Source organism: Lasioglossum baleicum, chromosome 7 (genome assembly GCF_051020765.1).
Source record: "Lasioglossum baleicum chromosome 7, iyLasBale1, whole genome shotgun sequence".
Classification (NCBI taxonomy): Eukaryota; Metazoa; Arthropoda; class Insecta; order Hymenoptera; family Halictidae; genus Lasioglossum; species Lasioglossum baleicum.
In genome coordinates this window covers 8,214,540-8,231,524 of record NC_134935.1, presented here as the reverse complement: position 1 = coordinate 8,231,524, position 16,985 = coordinate 8,214,540, and the positions used below count along the sequence as shown (strand labels likewise).

General features: G+C 37.4%; 2 protein-coding genes across 5 annotated transcripts in view; one reads left to right on the top strand and one right to left on the bottom strand.

Moving 5' to 3' along the window:
* The window catches only part of Calx (sodium/calcium exchanger 3), a 225,698-nt gene that overhangs the window by 102,426 nt on the left and 106,287 nt on the right, over positions 1 to 16,985 (bottom strand). For 3 of the 4 annotated variants that reach the window (XM_076427238.1, XM_076427239.1, XM_076427240.1), the window contains one exon: positions 8,839 to 9,030. In XM_076427238.1, coding sequence (XP_076283353.1) covers positions 8,839 to 9,030 — 192 coding nt within the window. The remainder of the gene's footprint in view (positions 1 to 8,838; positions 9,031 to 16,985) is intronic. The other variant, XM_076427241.1, reaches the window with a different exon arrangement.
* Positions 14,438 to 16,381, top strand: LOC143210478 (lumican-like). The gene has a single exon (XM_076427371.1). It carries the CDS (start codon positions 14,438 to 14,440, stop codon positions 15,740 to 15,742), a length of 1,305 nt encoding a protein of 434 aa, XP_076283486.1. The 3' UTR covers positions 15,743 to 16,381.

Below are 16,985 nucleotides of genomic sequence, written 5' to 3'. Positions count from 1 at the left end.
TTATGACTCTATGATGCATATTCTGAATAAAAAAGGTATCATTATTATTAGACTGCGGATCTTTATGCAAAATAAAAATTGCCTGCATCGATTGCAAGAAAGAGAAACCAAATTGAGTGTTGTTTCTTCCCTTAATGATGTCAATAGAGGAGAAATCATATATTGAGACCTTGAATTTTTTTAATTTTCCAACAATTTTGAATTTCATCCACTCAATTTTTCTATAAATGCATAGAGATCCGCAGTCTAATTATTATTAACGGTATTATTTACGATAATATCTTACTTAATCGTTTCTTGATTTTTATTTATAAATCTTTATTTTATTTATGAATATAAATACTGAACTGTAGTTTCTATGAAATTGAATTGAACTGTACTTTTATTTTATTTTTTTTTATTTTATTTATGAGTATAAATACTGAACTGTAGTTTCTATGAAATTGAATTGAACTGTACTTTCCATGAAATTGAATCGAACTGTACTTTCCATGAAATTGAATCGAACTGTACTTTCCATGAAATTGAATCGAACTGTACTTTTCATGAAATTGAATCGAACTGTAGTTTCTATGAACTTTAATCGACCTGTAGTTTCTATGAAATTGAATCGACCTGTACTTTCTATGAAATTGAATCGACCTGTACTTTCTATGAAATTGAATCGACCTGTACTTTCTATGAAATTGAATCGAACTGTACTTTTCATGAAATTGAATCGAACTGTAGTTTCTATGAAATTGAATCGACCTGTAGTTTCTATGAAATTGAATCGACCTGTACTTTCTATGAAATTGAATCGACCTGTACTTTCTATGAAATTGAATCGACCTGTACTTTCTATGAAATTGAATCGAACTGTACTTTCCATGAGAATTAATCGACCTGTACTTTTCATGAAATTGAATCGAACTGTAGTTTCTATGAACGATAAAATCGGTGTTCTCCACCGATTGCCCAGAACAGCGTGAAAACGGAGCCCTATAAGGAGGCGGCAGGAAAGGAAGAATAAAAAAAAGCGAAGCAAATTCCCAAAGGGGACGAGAATATTCAACAGGATCGAAAGTTTGGCGAAACTCGGGTGAATCGGCAGCCGGTCCTCCGGTTTTGGCAAGAAGTCGCTCTATTACGTCGCCGGTGCTTTTGTTCGCCGGCCCGTTTTGCATTTCACGTTTCGCCCCGGCTTTTGTGCTGCGAAATCAGCTCCCCCCCGGTTTTCTCTCTTCCATCCACGCCTCCATTTTCCCCATGCGGCTTCCTCATGGTCCGTGGGACACGCCTTCTTCGCGCCGCTTCGATAAACTCCGTTTCCCGTGAATTTTCAGCTCGACGAGTCGAGATAGGCGGTTTTCCTCGATCCTCCTGGGCTCCGATACCAAGGATACGAGATGTATACGAAGGAAACTTTGCTCTCTCTTTCCCTCCAGAGACGAAATCGGATCGATATCCTCCGGAGGAGTGTTAACGATAACGCGACAACGGTTGGACAGCTTCGAGATCGATTTATCAAATGGATCCGCGACGTCTTCGTTAACGTCGACATCCCTTTTCTGAGAAATGTTCAAATCGGTTCAAATCAGTTAGGACCACTCCAAATTTTCAGCATTTTTCATGTTTTCAAAATTTAAAAGATGTGTTTGGTTATCTTGTATAAATTATACATATACTTTCCGTAAATTTCATTGAAATTGGTTAATTGGTTTACGAGTTATAAACGATCAAAAGTGGTAAAAATTGCAATTTTTCAAGATTGTCTGCAATCAAACACATCTTCTAAATTTTCGTTATTGGCCCAGCTAAAAAAAGTCGTAAAAATCAATTTTTACTATTGTTTCTCACAATTCCGACCAAATGCATTTTTCTAGCCTTACAGAGAAATTGAAGTCGTTTGTTCCATTCATAAAAAAGTTATTCCGATTTACAAGTGTGTGTGATCCGTTTTGCTCCTAACTGTATGCTTTATACCTTCGTTATTTTCCCAAGTATCTGTAATTTTTGTTTTCAACTCAGAGAATGTGGTGAATTGGTGAGTTGTAAACAAGTCTTTTGATTAAGCTCCAGACATTTTCTATGGCATTCAAGTCGGGAGAATTGCCTGGTCATGGGAGCACAGGGATGTTTTTCGATGAAAACATATACAGGGTGAGTCACCTAACGTGGCCACCTCAAATATCTATGTTGTTTTTTAAGCCTAAGTATGAAGCCTACACATAAGGGGTTTCGAAAATTAGTGAGTGATTAACGAGTATACTGCGAATTTTTAATGGTTAATGCAAAATAATAATGTTCTGTGTCTGTTATATGGACTAGGAGCTACTTAGAAAGTTTATACGTGCATGGGTAATTATAGTCACTGAATTCTCCTAATGAAAGGGACTATCATTGTAGCAGTTTAAAAAAGGGTGCTTCCATTTAAAAAAATTAAGGTGACCTTGATATCTCTAAAACAAATCACATGAAAACAAAAATATTTTTGGTATAATGTGAGCCTCGCTGAACCATTCAACTTTGTCCTTCAGACATTTGACGCGTATCTTTAAAAACAACAAAGATATTTGAGGTGGCAACGTTAGGTGACTCACCCTGTATGTATAAACACGTCTAGGACGTGTAAAACGGAAGGAGTTTACGATATAACCATATTATTATAAAAATAAGAAGTTTGTGCATCAATTGCAAGATATCAGGAGATAAATATAAATTTATATTTTTTCATATTAATAATTTCAATGTGATGGAAATAATATATTAATACTTTTTCACTGTTTCAAATTGCACTTGTTCATTTTTGTTATAAATGCATCAAATCCGGAGTCTGCAAGATATCAAGAGCTAAATATAAATTTATATTTTTCATTAATAATTTCAATGTGATGAAAATAATATATTAATACTTTTTCACTGTTTCAAATTGCACTTGTTCATTTTTGTTATAAATTTATCAAATCCGGAATCTGCAAGATATCAGGAGCTAAATATAAATTTATATTCTTCATTAATAATTTCAATGTGAAAATAATATATTAATACTTTTTCACTGTTTCAAATCGCACTTGTTCATTTTTGTTATAAATGCATCAAATCTGGAGTTTGCAAGATATCAGGAGCTAAATATAAATTTATATTCTTCATTAATAATTTCAATGTGATGGAAATAATATATTAATACTTTTTCACTGTTTCAAATTGCACTTGTTCATTTTTGTTATAAATGCATCAAATCTGGAGTCTGCAAGATATCAGGAGCTAAATATAAATTTATATTCTTCATTAATAATTTCAATGTGGAAATAATATATTAATACTTTTTCACTGTTTCAAATTGCACTTGTTCATTTTTGTTATAAATTTATCAAATCCGGAATCTGCAAGATATCAGGAGCTAAATATAAATTTATATTCTTCATTAATAATTTCAATGTGAAAATAATATATTAATACTTTTTCACTGTTTCAAATTGCACTTGTTCATTTTTGTTATAAATGCATCAAATCTGGAGTCTGCAAGATATCAGGAGCTAAATATAAATTTATATTCTTCATTAATAATTTCAATGTGGAAATAATATATTAATTCTTTTTCACTGTTTCAAATTGCACTTGTTCATTTTTGTTATAAATTTATCAAATCCGGAATCTGCAAGATATCAGGAGCTAAATATAAATTTATATTCTTCATTAATAATTTCAATGTGAAAATAATATATTAATACTTTTTCACTGTTTCAAATTGCACTTGTTCATTTTTGTTATAAATTTATCAAATCCGGAATCTGCAAGATATCAGGAGCTAAATATAAATTTATATTCTTCATTAATAATTTCAATGTGAAAATAATATATTAATACTTTTTCACTGTTTCAAATTGCACTTGTTCATTTTTGTTATAAATGCATCAAACCCGGAGTCTAATTACAACTACAAAAGTAAAATTTTTGTACGTGGTCCTAATTCGATGACCAGGGACTGTATTATACTAGAAAACTAATGCATAGAACAAGAAGTTGTCAAGTGACGGTCACGGGTGACCGTCGCGGCAAGGTGTGTTAATGGAGCACCAGTCCAATTTCGTGACCGGAATCGTGCTCGACATCGTGACCGAGTTCCAAGTCCACCGATGTAATAGCCACTCGTTACGGTTCTCTAAACGAGTTCGCGTTTCCTCGGCGCACATTGTAACAACGTAACATTGTAACGTTGTAACGCTGTAACGCAGTAGAGTTAATTTCTCCAGCCGCCGCGCCGGAAATATTAATAGAAATGCGGAGCGAAGCTTTTACGCTTCGGTTACGTTAATGTATTCCAACAAATTCTCTGGATGCGGCGCGGCATGTATTTACATAATCGCGTGTAACTTTTCCGTGCCGCTGTTACATGCCACGCGCGTGCATTGTTATGAATTTGTTATGCGAGGACGCGCCTGACGGGGACGCGAAATGCAATAGCTAGTTATAAGACGCGAAATATGATATCCGTAAGACATGTACGTGCTGGAGAAAATAATTGTATTTTCAAAATTTTTTGGATTTTTAACATGAAACATTTAGTATTCTCCAAAAATTTTTGTTTCACGTCATGCAGCGATAACGAGACAGCCGATCTGTATGCAAAATAAAAATTTTCTAGCTGAATCGCAACAATCTGGAGTAAAATAGAAATTTATCTTCTTTCTTAATATGTATATGTTTGATAGATTGATGACAATAAAAACTAGACAGCCGATCTGTATGCAAAATAAAAATTTTCTAGCTGAATCGCAACAATCTGGAGTAAAATAGAAATTTATCTTCTTTCTTAATATGTATATGTTTCATAGGTTGAAGATAATAAAAACTAGACAGCCGATCTGTATGCAAAATAAAAATTTTCTAGCTGAATTGCAACAAATCTTAATATGTCTGATCAGTTAAAAATAATATAACAATATTATTAAGTTCTTCCAACGTTTCGACTGTTTCAAACTACACCTACTCATTTTTCTCATAAATGCATAAAATCCGCTGTCCAGTGATAACAAACCAAGATTTCGGAATTTCGGGCAACAAAAGCGACCTACTGTACCTTCTCTCGGCAAAACGAACGAGATTCCCTTCGTTGTAATTTACAGAGAACGGCCCCCACCTTCAATCCACTAATGTGTAATTAGTTTACATTCTGCCGGGAGTTTGAATTGAAATTTAAACGAAGATTTGATTGCGAGGCTCCGAGTGGAACGAGGGTCGACGGTGGTCGGACCTCCGTCGACTTCTTTCGACGAAGAATCAGGCTGAAGAGAGACAAACTGCAAAGAGACTCTCTCTCTCTCTCTCGTTTGACAAGAGAGAAGAGGCAACACGATGCGTTCAAATAGAGATTATCCTCCTCAGCCGCAACAATTCGCGGAAGAGGAAACGCGGAAGACCGGTTGAAACAGACACGATCTCGCACAAAGCACGACTTTTTCCCTTTCTAATTGTTTTTCAGCGAGCGCGTTTCCGTTTGCTCGGTTCTCCGGCGGAAAAGCGCGACTAGGTCAGTGGTTTCCACGAGTGTCCCGCTTTAATCAGGCCCCATTCACGGCCGAATTTATGCTCGAGCGACCAAACGAGATCTTCGAGTCGCATCTGCATGCTCGGAAAACAAGAACCCAGCCAGTTCTTCCAGATATTTTGCCTCCGCGAACCTAAGTTCCACGGACTTGCCTGTACGGTGACGTATTCAATGAATGGACACTTAAGCTCAAACTGTTATTCGAAAATTCAGCCTCCTAAATTCTAAATTACAAATTCCAAATTCCAAATTCCAAATTCTAATATCTTTGATTTTTCGGTAATGAAACTTTTACCGTCGCAGTCGTTTCGTCTTTCTAATTAAAGTGACATCAAACACGATACACTTACGATCATAATTATTAGATTGTTGCATATGAAATGTTCGATTTCATTGTAAGTCGCTTTGAGGTGCAAAGCTTACGATCCTATTTTCGATTTTAATTTACATTTGTGTGTTGCGATGGTCGGTGGTTTAATGTTAATCAATAAGAAATAATTGCGGTTAATTGTGACGTTACTGTTCAAAATCGGGCATTTCATGTGCAAGTTAAGAATTCGCGCACCTCTACCGTAAATGTGAATTGCTTGTCACACAAGCAATTATGATCGTAACTGTATCGCGTTAGGTATCATTTTCATCAGAAAAACGAGACGAATCCGATGGTGGAATAATAAGAAAGATTCGTTTGAAGCTTGAAAGGTTTGGGTATTTTTTCGATCCAGTAACTAAGATAACAAGAATAAGAGGCAGTTGAACGGATGAGGAAAGATCGGAGCTGATGGGATGCCGGTCGATTTGCAGTACAGGAAAGTCGGTGACAGGCTTTAATTCGAGTCCACGCGTCCCGCAGACCTTGTGCTCGGCCTGGCACGAGCGTCGTTCTTCAATTACGAGCGGGTAATCGAATTTGCGACGTGCTGTCGCGTAACGAGCTCGTCTGGGATTCTTTCATCGACGAGACCGAGTTCCGGCAACGCAACATCATATCTCCTCTCTCTCTCCCTCTTTCTCACTCAATATTTTCAACGAGGAATCGCTCGATTCCTCCCTTTCCGTCTTTCTCCTTTCAATGGACGACCCTCACGCCTCTGCATCCAGTATGGAAGGATTTAGCCAAGGATCAAATTTGAATTTGAATTTATATTCAAATGAAGCAGCACGGTCGCGCGTTTAAACACCGTGCCGCATCCTGTCGCTTTTATCTCGCAGTCAGCCGGCGTTTTACGACCGGGTTACAGTCCTGTTTATACGCCCGTCGAGACGTTCACTTAATTTTCTCATTTTTTTTCTTTTGATAGCACGCGTTTCACGTATTCCAGTTGGTACAGGTGATTTTTGAAATTATTGTGACACGTGGAGACGATAGCATACACGTTTAAAGACCTTTCCATCAAAACGAATCATCAATGTACCATCGGATTTCGGCATGTTTTATGCGATGCAAGTTGCATTGCAAATAAAGTCGTAGAGAATCGTATAACTCAATTTTTGGGTAAACTTTACTTTACCGGACTCAAAATTTGTGCCTTTCTCCTATAAATTATGATGTATTTGGTATGTAATCCTGTAGATTTATATTTTTAATTTATTGTTTAATGTTATCTAGCTTTTTGATAATAAATGTTGCGTTCTACATTTATTTTCTTTTGCTACTATTATTATGGGACAAATTAAATTATTATGGGACAGAGGGAGTACCATTTAGAATAAGTTTTGTGACAATTTGTCGTACGATCTGTTGCGATTTCTCAGGCAACTTAAAGATCCCATGCTCGTAGAGTTTCTGTTTTTTATTAGCAAAAAATTATGCTGCTCTTTACTTTACCGGACTCAATATTTGTGCTTTTCTCCTATAAATTATGATGTATTTGGTATGTAATCCTGTAGATTTGTACCTGGGACGGCTGCAGATCGAAGTTTCGATCCTGTAGGATCAATGGTTCAGGAGTTATGCCTGCTTAAAGTTGAGCAATCTGCAGCGCCCTTACCTGTCAAAAACACTGCAAATTGCTCAACTTTAAGCAAGCATAACTCCTGAACCATTGATCCTGCAGGATCGAAACTTCGATCTGCAGCCGCCTCGGGTACAAATCCACTGGATTACATACCAAATACATCATAATTTATAGGAGAAAAGCACAAATATTGAGTCCGGTAAAGTAAAGAGCAGCATAATTTTTTGCTAATAAAAAACAGAAACTCTACGAGCATGGGATCTTTAAGTTGCCTGAGAAATCGCAACAGATCGTACGACAAATTGTCACGAAACTTATTCTAAATGGTACTCCCTCTGTCCCATAATAATTTAATTTGTCCCATAATAATAGTAGCAAAAGAAGATAAATGTAGAACGCAACATTTATTATCAAAAAGCTAGATAACATTAAACAATAAATTAAAAATATATTACTCCTAATTTTTATTTTGAGTGTTCAGATAGTTTCTGGATTTTTCAATAATTTCGTTAGTGAATTTTAAACTTGTAGGTAGGATCCCTTGGCTACGAAGCCTTGCTTTCCCTATATGCGTGAGCTTAAAATTATTGGAGGCATTGTTCTTCAATGCTTCCAGCACAAATTGTTTTTCTTTCATCTTATTTTCACAATGGATTGATATTCAACTGAAATGAAACAATTGATTTCGATCAGCTGATGAAATTCGAAAAATAGTTATAATTCGTAGTAATTAGGTTAACCTAAAAATTGAAAAAGATGTGTCAAAACAAATGACAGATATCATGAAACATTGATTTTGATTGAAGGCCACACAATTTTGCGCTACAACATAACTTACAGCTGCATTCGCCAATAATTCCCGTTTAAATATTCACTTGCTACTATTATTATGGGACAGAGGGAGTAAAAAATTGTCTTTCATTTTCCGAACGACCTAATAGTTTTATTAGAGTAGTTTTCTCCGCGATTTCAACGGTAATTTTGAATTTATTTGTTTCACACCGTACCTAGTGGAGTAATCCTAAGATCTAGAAGACGCTCAAAACATTTCGTCCAATTTGAAGTAATCGTTGATTTGAACGAGCGACTTTTAATATGAGAAAGTCGAGCCCATTCCGAGGCATATTATCAAAGACGAAGAGGGTGTTCCGGGAATTTTCTGGAGCAGGGAAGTTGCAAACGGAAGAAGGGCCCTCTGCGAGGCGAGTGCGTGAGAGGATTGCAAAGTGGCTGTTTAAGAAGTCGTCGAGAGAGAGAGAGAGAGAGGGAGAAACGATTCCTCGGGTAGATCTGCTGAGAAGTCTGATCAAAGTGGGGAAGAGAGGAGAGAAAGAGGAAGAGTGTACTCACCGAGCAGTATCGAGGCGTTCGCCCTTTGGACCAGCTTGTCCACGGTGTTCTTGAACTCTTTCGACTCTTTGATCCTGATCTGCCCCCGGGACACCTCGCCCAGCTTCGGTTTTCCCAGCAACGCCATCTTTTCTTCGGCGGTCCTCTCTTCCGGTTGCTTCATTTCCGCCGCGACTGCGATCCCTGCCTCGGCTGAAAACAAACGGGAAGACCTTACTAACAAATCGATGGATTTTTTGTTCTTCGGTGCTGGGACGGCGTATGGTCAAAAGTTAGTGTAACAGGAACATGAATATGTACAAACATTCAATCTATGGCAGAATGGTTAAAAAAGTGAAACGTCGGAATTTTATCTTGGGCATATCTACATTGTTGTTCGATTGAAAATTAAACTACAGTGGGTGTACAAAGTATTCGTACACCTTTTAAAAACCAATAACTTGTTTGTAATTGTACCAAACGACCTGATCTTTTATAATCAGTTAGAAGCATTGGTTTACAAAATGACATGCAAAAAAGATTTTTCAAAAAGTCATTTTTTAAACCTTCTTTAATTTAATGAAAATTTAAAATAATATGTTTTGTAGATCTATGATTATTTATACACATGTTGAGAATTTCGTCGAAATCGATTGCTCGAAAGATGTACGATTCTGTGGATTTTCAGCAGAAACTGATCGAAAGTCGTGTAAAACTACGATTTTCACCATTTTTAACCGCTCGTAACTCGCGTGTATGTTAATCGATTTCGATGAAATTTTCAGCATGTGTATAACTAACGTAGATCTACAAAACGTATATTTTAAATTTTCATTGAGGACCCAAATAAAAAAGTTTTAAAAAATGCCCCTTTTATTTTTGCATGTAACCTTGTAAATTATAACTTTTGGAGAATCTTTTTTGCATATCCTTTCGTAAACCAATGCTTCTAATTGATTATAAAAAATCAGGTCGTTGGGTACAATTATAAAAAAGTTATTAGTTTTTATCGAATTTTTGGGGTGCGAATGTTTTCGAAATTGTGCTCAAACACCGAAATTCTGATTCTACACGAAGAAAACGAATTAAACTGTGTAACAACATTCTTTTGCGCGCGGCTCCGTTTCTGAGATAATCGTGTTTAAAAGCTAGTTCGGCGCGTTACTGCATTAAGTAGAAATGGTCGCCCATAGTCAGCCGCAAGCGGCGCTCGACTAATTTTCAAACTTGATGATTTCGTAAACGAAGCGTCTTATCAAAAATATGTATTGTACATGTTCGACTCATCTTTTTCACGTAGAATCTTCTAATCTGCTGAAAATGAAGGAGTGACAACTGAGAAGTCAAAATGGGAAATTATTGGGTCAGCAAGAAAGTAATTTCGGTATTTTAAGGTGAAATAGAGCCCAATTTTTTTATTCAAGCAATGAACTCTAACGAATAAGATATTTTCCCTTCTGTTCGATGATCTTTTGCCAAAAAGAATAAATAAGAAAATATTTTATTGATTAACGCGTTCGCTACCAACATTTGTTTCGTTGCTTTCTTTCCTTGTACGAAAGTTTTATTAGATGCAACGTACCCAATTTTTAACTATTAAAACAGTTTAGCAGAAGAAAATCACAGATTTTCTGAAAATTATGCAGCCTACTATGGATTTAAACAACGAAGTGCTTAAAATGAATTTTACTGTTTTTAAGTGAGCTGTCAGATTATGGATGTCACATATTTGCGACGGTGGTAGCGAACAGATTAAAGTTCGTCGCTTGAATAAAGAAATTCGGTTTTATTTCACCTTAAAATACCGAAATTGCTATCTTGCCAACCCAATAAAAATTGAGAACAGAAGATTGAGACGATCGAGACCTTAAGATTCGGGATGAAGAAGCGATAACGAAGTGTGGATTGAGGCTTAAAAATGGAGGAGTAGAAAATACGGACCGAAGATTAAAAACTGATGAAAGATTAAAAATTCATTGCAAGGACATAGACGGTAAAAAGTTGAAAATTAAAGTGCAGATTGGAATTGAAAAATTGAGGAGTGCAAACGGCAAATTGGAGACTGGACAATTCAGACTGATAGACAAAAATTAAAAAGCATAAGATAAAATGTTAGATTGCCAACTAAATTCGTGACCTTTTTATTTTTTACTTTTTCTTTTACTGTATCATTATAACCAGATTCAGTGGCCATTCCTTTTGAACTGTGTATCATTGAAAAGCTCTGAATTCTGCGCTGAATTCTGAATTCTGAAATACTCGTGCTTAAAAAACATATACAGTGGGTGTACAAAGTATTCGTAGACCTTTTAAAAGCTAATAACTATTTTATAATTGTACCAAACGACCTGATTTTTTAGAATAAATTAGAAAAAACGACACGCATCGAAAGATGCGTACGATTCTGTGGATTTTAAGCAGGAACTGATCGAAAGTCGTGTAAAACTACGATTGCCACCATTTTAAACTGCTCGTAGCTCGTGTGTATGTTAATCGATTTCGATGAAATTTTCAGCATGTGTATAGCTAACATAGATCAACAAAACAAATATTTTACAAAATACAAAAGTTTTAAAAAATGCCCTTTTTATTTTTGGATATCATTTCCTAAGCCAATGCTTCTAATTGATTATAAAAAATCAGGTCGTTTGGTACAATTAGAAAAAGTTATTAGTTTTTAGAAGGTGTACGAATACTTTGTACACCCACTGTATAAATGACTTTGTTTGGGGAAATGTGGAGGTCGCGAAATTAGTTAGTTGCCAACCTAATAGCATAAATATTTTAAGGGTTGACAAACCAACGAAACTGAGCACCGCCTAAAGGTGATGGATCAATCAATGTCACGATCCGGGTAATACGACCAAGCATCGATCCCGTTTATGCATTATACCCGTGTAACGTGCCGCCGAACGTTTATGCTAATTCCGTGCGCCGACGTCTGACCATACACCGGCTATTACCACTGCAGCGGCATTTCCTTTGCAGAGAAGTGGCTTTGCACACATATATGCATAGCTGGGAGGTACACACACAATCGTAGCAGGCTAGGACTGCAGCAATTTTACCGATGAAACCGGAGAGCGGGTGTACACTGGTGCTTACCAGGGGGTTTTCCCTGCTACATTGTTTCAACTGCTACTTGCCAGGATTTACTACCCAATGCTACGTTCAATTTCCTAACGGCGCGGCGCTTTACCCGGCGAACTTTTACTCGGTGTTTCATTCCCTCTCATTCGTTTTCTAATTAATTTATGCTTCCCTCCGCTTGCCCCGTTTTTCACTGCTGCATTGTGCGAACGCTGCCCGATCCGTTCGACTTCGCAATTGTTCCTGTCAGTTTTATACCGGTTCATTCGAGTCTTTGTTTAAGCATCTGTTCGCGCTTTTGGCACAATCTTTTAGTGAAGTTGCACGATGCAACATTTAAGCTTTTGTGAAGAAAAAAAACAGCTGCGTTGCACATAAACGATTTAAAATAAGGTTAAAATCATATGAAATGTGATTACATGTTTACAAGCTTTAACCCCTGTGCGATAATTACTTCTTTAATTTGGTTCGACCATGTGGACGTCGAGTTGATACAACGGTGAAACATTAATGCGGTGGGGTGAGACAACATTAATAAATGAATGTGTAGACGTATAAGTTGTTCATATGCAGAGGAAAAGGATTAGAAGATTGAATATTCTTTCAGAGATTTAAAAGTCAATACAATAAAATGATATAAAGCTTCCGCGAGCTGGTACAATTTCACAGAGTCAAAAGGTTTTGTTTGACGCGTTGTGTCGCATGCAGCGATTTATCAGTTTGATTGATTTGGATCGGTTTTGTTCAAGGTGCGATCCAGTGGCGATGAAAACATTGCAAATGGAAATCGGAGGGACATTTTTATCCAATTTAGAAAACTTTTCAAGATCGACAGAAACTTCGGAGATGCATTCTTATTGAGCACAATAAGAAGGTTTGTGACTAATTCATTCAATTTAGCCATTTAGCACAAATTAGACGCCATTCAAATGGGAGATAAAGACCCAAAACAGCGGTCAGAAGACCGTGTTGAGCGACCATGGTTAGAGAACAGCGTCGTACATACAGTACATCAGGATAGAATAATCAAGTAGTTCACAGTCAGTGCAGTTCCGAAATACAGGGAAAGGATTGAGAAAACATCAGAAAACATACAGGCACTGTTGAATCCTTTCCAATTTGTCATTTGGCAACACGTGCAATATTTCAAAAGTCTTGAACAACTTTACTGAAACATTTTTGATAACGAGCTCCTCGTCAAGACAGTCTTCAACTGCGATACATCTAACTAGACTTCGCTCCGTGAAAAGTAATCGCGTTTTTCAAAGCCATATAATACAGCGTCAGTCAACGGTTTACGAGATTGCGACGCGTACCACTTGAATTTTATCTGTCCTTGATCATTTTACCTCCGATATCGTGTTGCTATCGATCTTATATAAAGAAATACTTCACACGAATCGAATCTGTACAGCAACAGTTGTCGATCCGGGAACGTGAACGTCTCTATCTGTAAGTGCAAGTGATTTTTTGTTTGAAAATACAAACGGTTTCATCCCATTACTTTTCTAAATAGTTTTCTGAACTCCTTGCTGTATATTTCTTTTCGCCGTTATAGTGGTTAGAACATTGCATGGAAGAGACAAGAATTATATTCACTTCAATGCTTAAATATTGATAAAGAAACGGATAATTATTAACTTAATTATTTCCTCGGATCTCTCGATTATTCATCGGGCCTTAATTTATACGGGCTGTTTGTCTCCTGATCAAGCCGGTTAATCGAGGTCCTACTGTACTTTTCACTTTTTATTATTTCAAATGGGACCTGCTTACCCAGCAAGCAGTTTGCTATCGATTCGCTACCAAAACTTGTCGACAAATTCCGATTTCGACCCATCCGTTACCGCTTTAGCTTCGGTATTTTAGTGCAAACTTTGCAGTCGCAAATCCATGCCAAACCTTGCCCTCGTGAAAAGCGGCATGTCCGTGTTTTTCCTCAATAACTCGTCAATAAAGTCGCGGAGAAGTCTTCAAATGACCTCAGGGATCACCAGTTTCAAGAAAGTACAATATTTTTGGGACAGCCTGTATATTATAGTCAGGAGTGTGCGAGAACCCGAAATGTCGGGTCGGGTCGGGTACCCGAAAATTTCGAGATTCTCGAATTTATTTGGATTCCCGAAAAAGTAGGGATTCTCGAAAGAGTCGGGATTCTCGAAATAATTTATTCTTTATATACTTATATAAATATATTATATGTGAATTTAATATAATATTTAATATTTATTATTTAATATTTATTATTATTTTTATTATACATTTATTATGTATTTAATATTTAATGTAATATTTAATTATTATACAAAATTCTTTTCATTGAAAGAATGTTGTCCACTACGAATTTTTTTCAAAAGTGTCATATGTCATTCTCGAAATTTCCGGGAATCTGGCCCAACCCGACTTGTCCCGGCCATCGGGTTCCCGATATTTCGGGTTATCGCACACCTCTAATTATAGATGATATAAAATTTTGTGGTCTGGTTGGGAATGACGATTAATAGAAAATTCTGTGTTTCAGAAGTTCGAAATGACGTGGGCGTGCGGACTTGTCTTGGTGCTGTTGTTTCCACAGTTTCCATCAATCCGAGAGATCGATTTTAGCGGAACAATCGACATTGATATTGAGAATGGGTTGTTGCCGAGGGATCCGGGCAAACAGTGCGGCAAAGAGGACGCCGTCAACTTGCCGAATTTAGATTTATTGACGATTCCGACACACGTGATCAAGAGCGATAAAATTCGACACGTTGATTTGTCATTCAACAGAATATCGAAGATACCTACCAGTTTCTTTCTTGACGTTCCGAACATAGAGTGTCTGAACCTGACGAGGAACGCGTATTCACCGAAAATCGTCTTCCAAGGTAGCAATTCAAGCAGCTTGAAGACATTGGTTCTGGATCGCATGGGATATAATAGCTACGATGGGTGTACGATGACAGGATACTTTCCGAACCTGGAAAGTCTCCACCTGAGCGATATCGGAGGATGTACCATAGACGCGTCTATCGAGGCTAAACTCCCTCGGCTTGCTACGCTATATCTGATGAACTACGGCACTAACGTAGGGTCCAGTTTATGGCGATTACCAACTTCTTTGCGACACTTGCATTTAGAAAAAACCAGGTTCAATAATTTTCCCTTGAATGCAGTCACTAACCTCCATTCTTTGTACCTCGACAGGTATAATTACAACAGCAACTTCTATATTCCCTCTGAAATCGTCAACCTACAAGTTGTGTCGTGCAGGAATTGTTCTTTGCGCTCGACTGAAATAGAAACATTCTTCAATAGTCCCCGAAACGCTTTAAGGCTATTGGATTTGTCGCACAACTCTCTCAATTATCTGCCTGACAACATGTTCCAGCAAACGAGTAACCTGGAGAGCTTGCTTTTGAGTAACAACATGATTCCGACAATGCCGAACGTGCAAGCTCTGTCGCGGCTACGCGGTTTAGTGTTGAACCACAACCGTATCAATGTGGTCGCGGACAGAAACTCGGATTCCTTGAAAATGTTGAGTCTTCGCGGCAATGCTATCTCCCAAATCAATGCCACCACGTTCCAGGGATACCCTGTGCTCGAGATACTAGACCTGTCGGAAAATAAATTGTCCACCTTGCCAATTGGCTGGGCAAATAGTTTGGAAAAGCTCCTGATCTTGAACCTCAAGTCGAACTCGTTCGCGAGATTCACGGACACATCTTTGACGACGGTCAACAGCGATCTAATGCACCTGCTCATGAGTGTACACCCGATCGAGAGGTTCGACGAACAAGACTTCATACTTCTCCCGGACAATTGCACGATCCACTTCATGTTACGCGGTTAAAATTTCGCACAGGATGAAACATATCAGGGTCCACCAGGTTACTAGACATGGTACCTTTATATACTAATAATTTAATTCGAAGCTTTGTAAATTTAATTGATGATTTTTTGCGACCAAAGGAACCAGAGGGTCTCTTCAGCAATATTGCTGTGTCAATTTCTCGCACGTTCAGTTACAGATTAATCAATCATAAACAACTTCCCGAAGACGTGTTCTAAGGCGATCTAAAATTTCAGTTCTACAGGGTCCCGATAAATACTTGATTTCGAAGCCTTTTCAATTTCATTAGTAATTGTTTGCGACTAAAGGAATCACAGTGTAAATGTATTCGGTAACATTACTGTAGCTGGAGTCCATCAACATGGCACCGATATGATTGCGGCGATAACTTTCCGAATCTAATCACCACGGAGTTGCAGCTCCGCTACTTGGAATTTTGCTGCGAAGAATTTTATCTGTCGAATAACAAATCTTTCTGTTAGGCTTACTTACGAGATTATTATTGTAATTATATCAAGCTCACAAACAACAAAGTCAACCACTGCAATCTCAACGTGCGAATTCTTTACCTAGCAAATTTCATGAAGTTGTAACTGAAGCGTTGCGAACAGTAATACATAAATCTTATATTGCAAAACAGTAAATGGGTTTATCCGCTTTTTCCTGAATACCGAGAGGAACATGAAAATGTACATGGTGAACGAATAACTATGAATATTTCCTTGTATCCTGCGAGCTGTTTTCTCACCACACGTCTTCGATTCGCTACGAAAGCTCCTTCCCAATAATCGACAAATTCCTCTACAGCTGACAGATCGAATATCCCGTGTCTACATTTTCTTCTCACTAATTCGTCTCACCGTCCAACAAATTTCAGCCTTTCCTTTGCGCTTCGACGCGACGCGGTCTTTCCAAACTTTGATGCGCCCCGGCCAATTCTTCAAATCTAAGAATTTGTTCTGCTCCAACTGCGACAGCTATTCGATTAGCTATTTGGGCTTTGGAATTTTCAATTGCTCGCACTTTCTACATAACTGGTTACATGGAACTATACATCACTTCAGGATAAATCAATTTTCATTCCAAGAAATAACTACTTTAATGCAAAATAGATATTTGCTAGTGCGGGCGACGACACCTTTGTTTAAGCTTGAAACATTAAATTTCACGTTTTCAGATCGTAAATACTACATGCGAGTAATTGAAAGTTAAAGGGGTAGACTCGGTTCTAGGATTCTCATTC

Excerpts from the sequence above, each read along its gene's own strand:
- LOC143210478 (XM_076427371.1), top strand. The coding sequence starts at position 14,438 with ATGACGTGGGCGTGCGGACTTGTCTTGGTGCTGTTGTTTCCACAGTTT.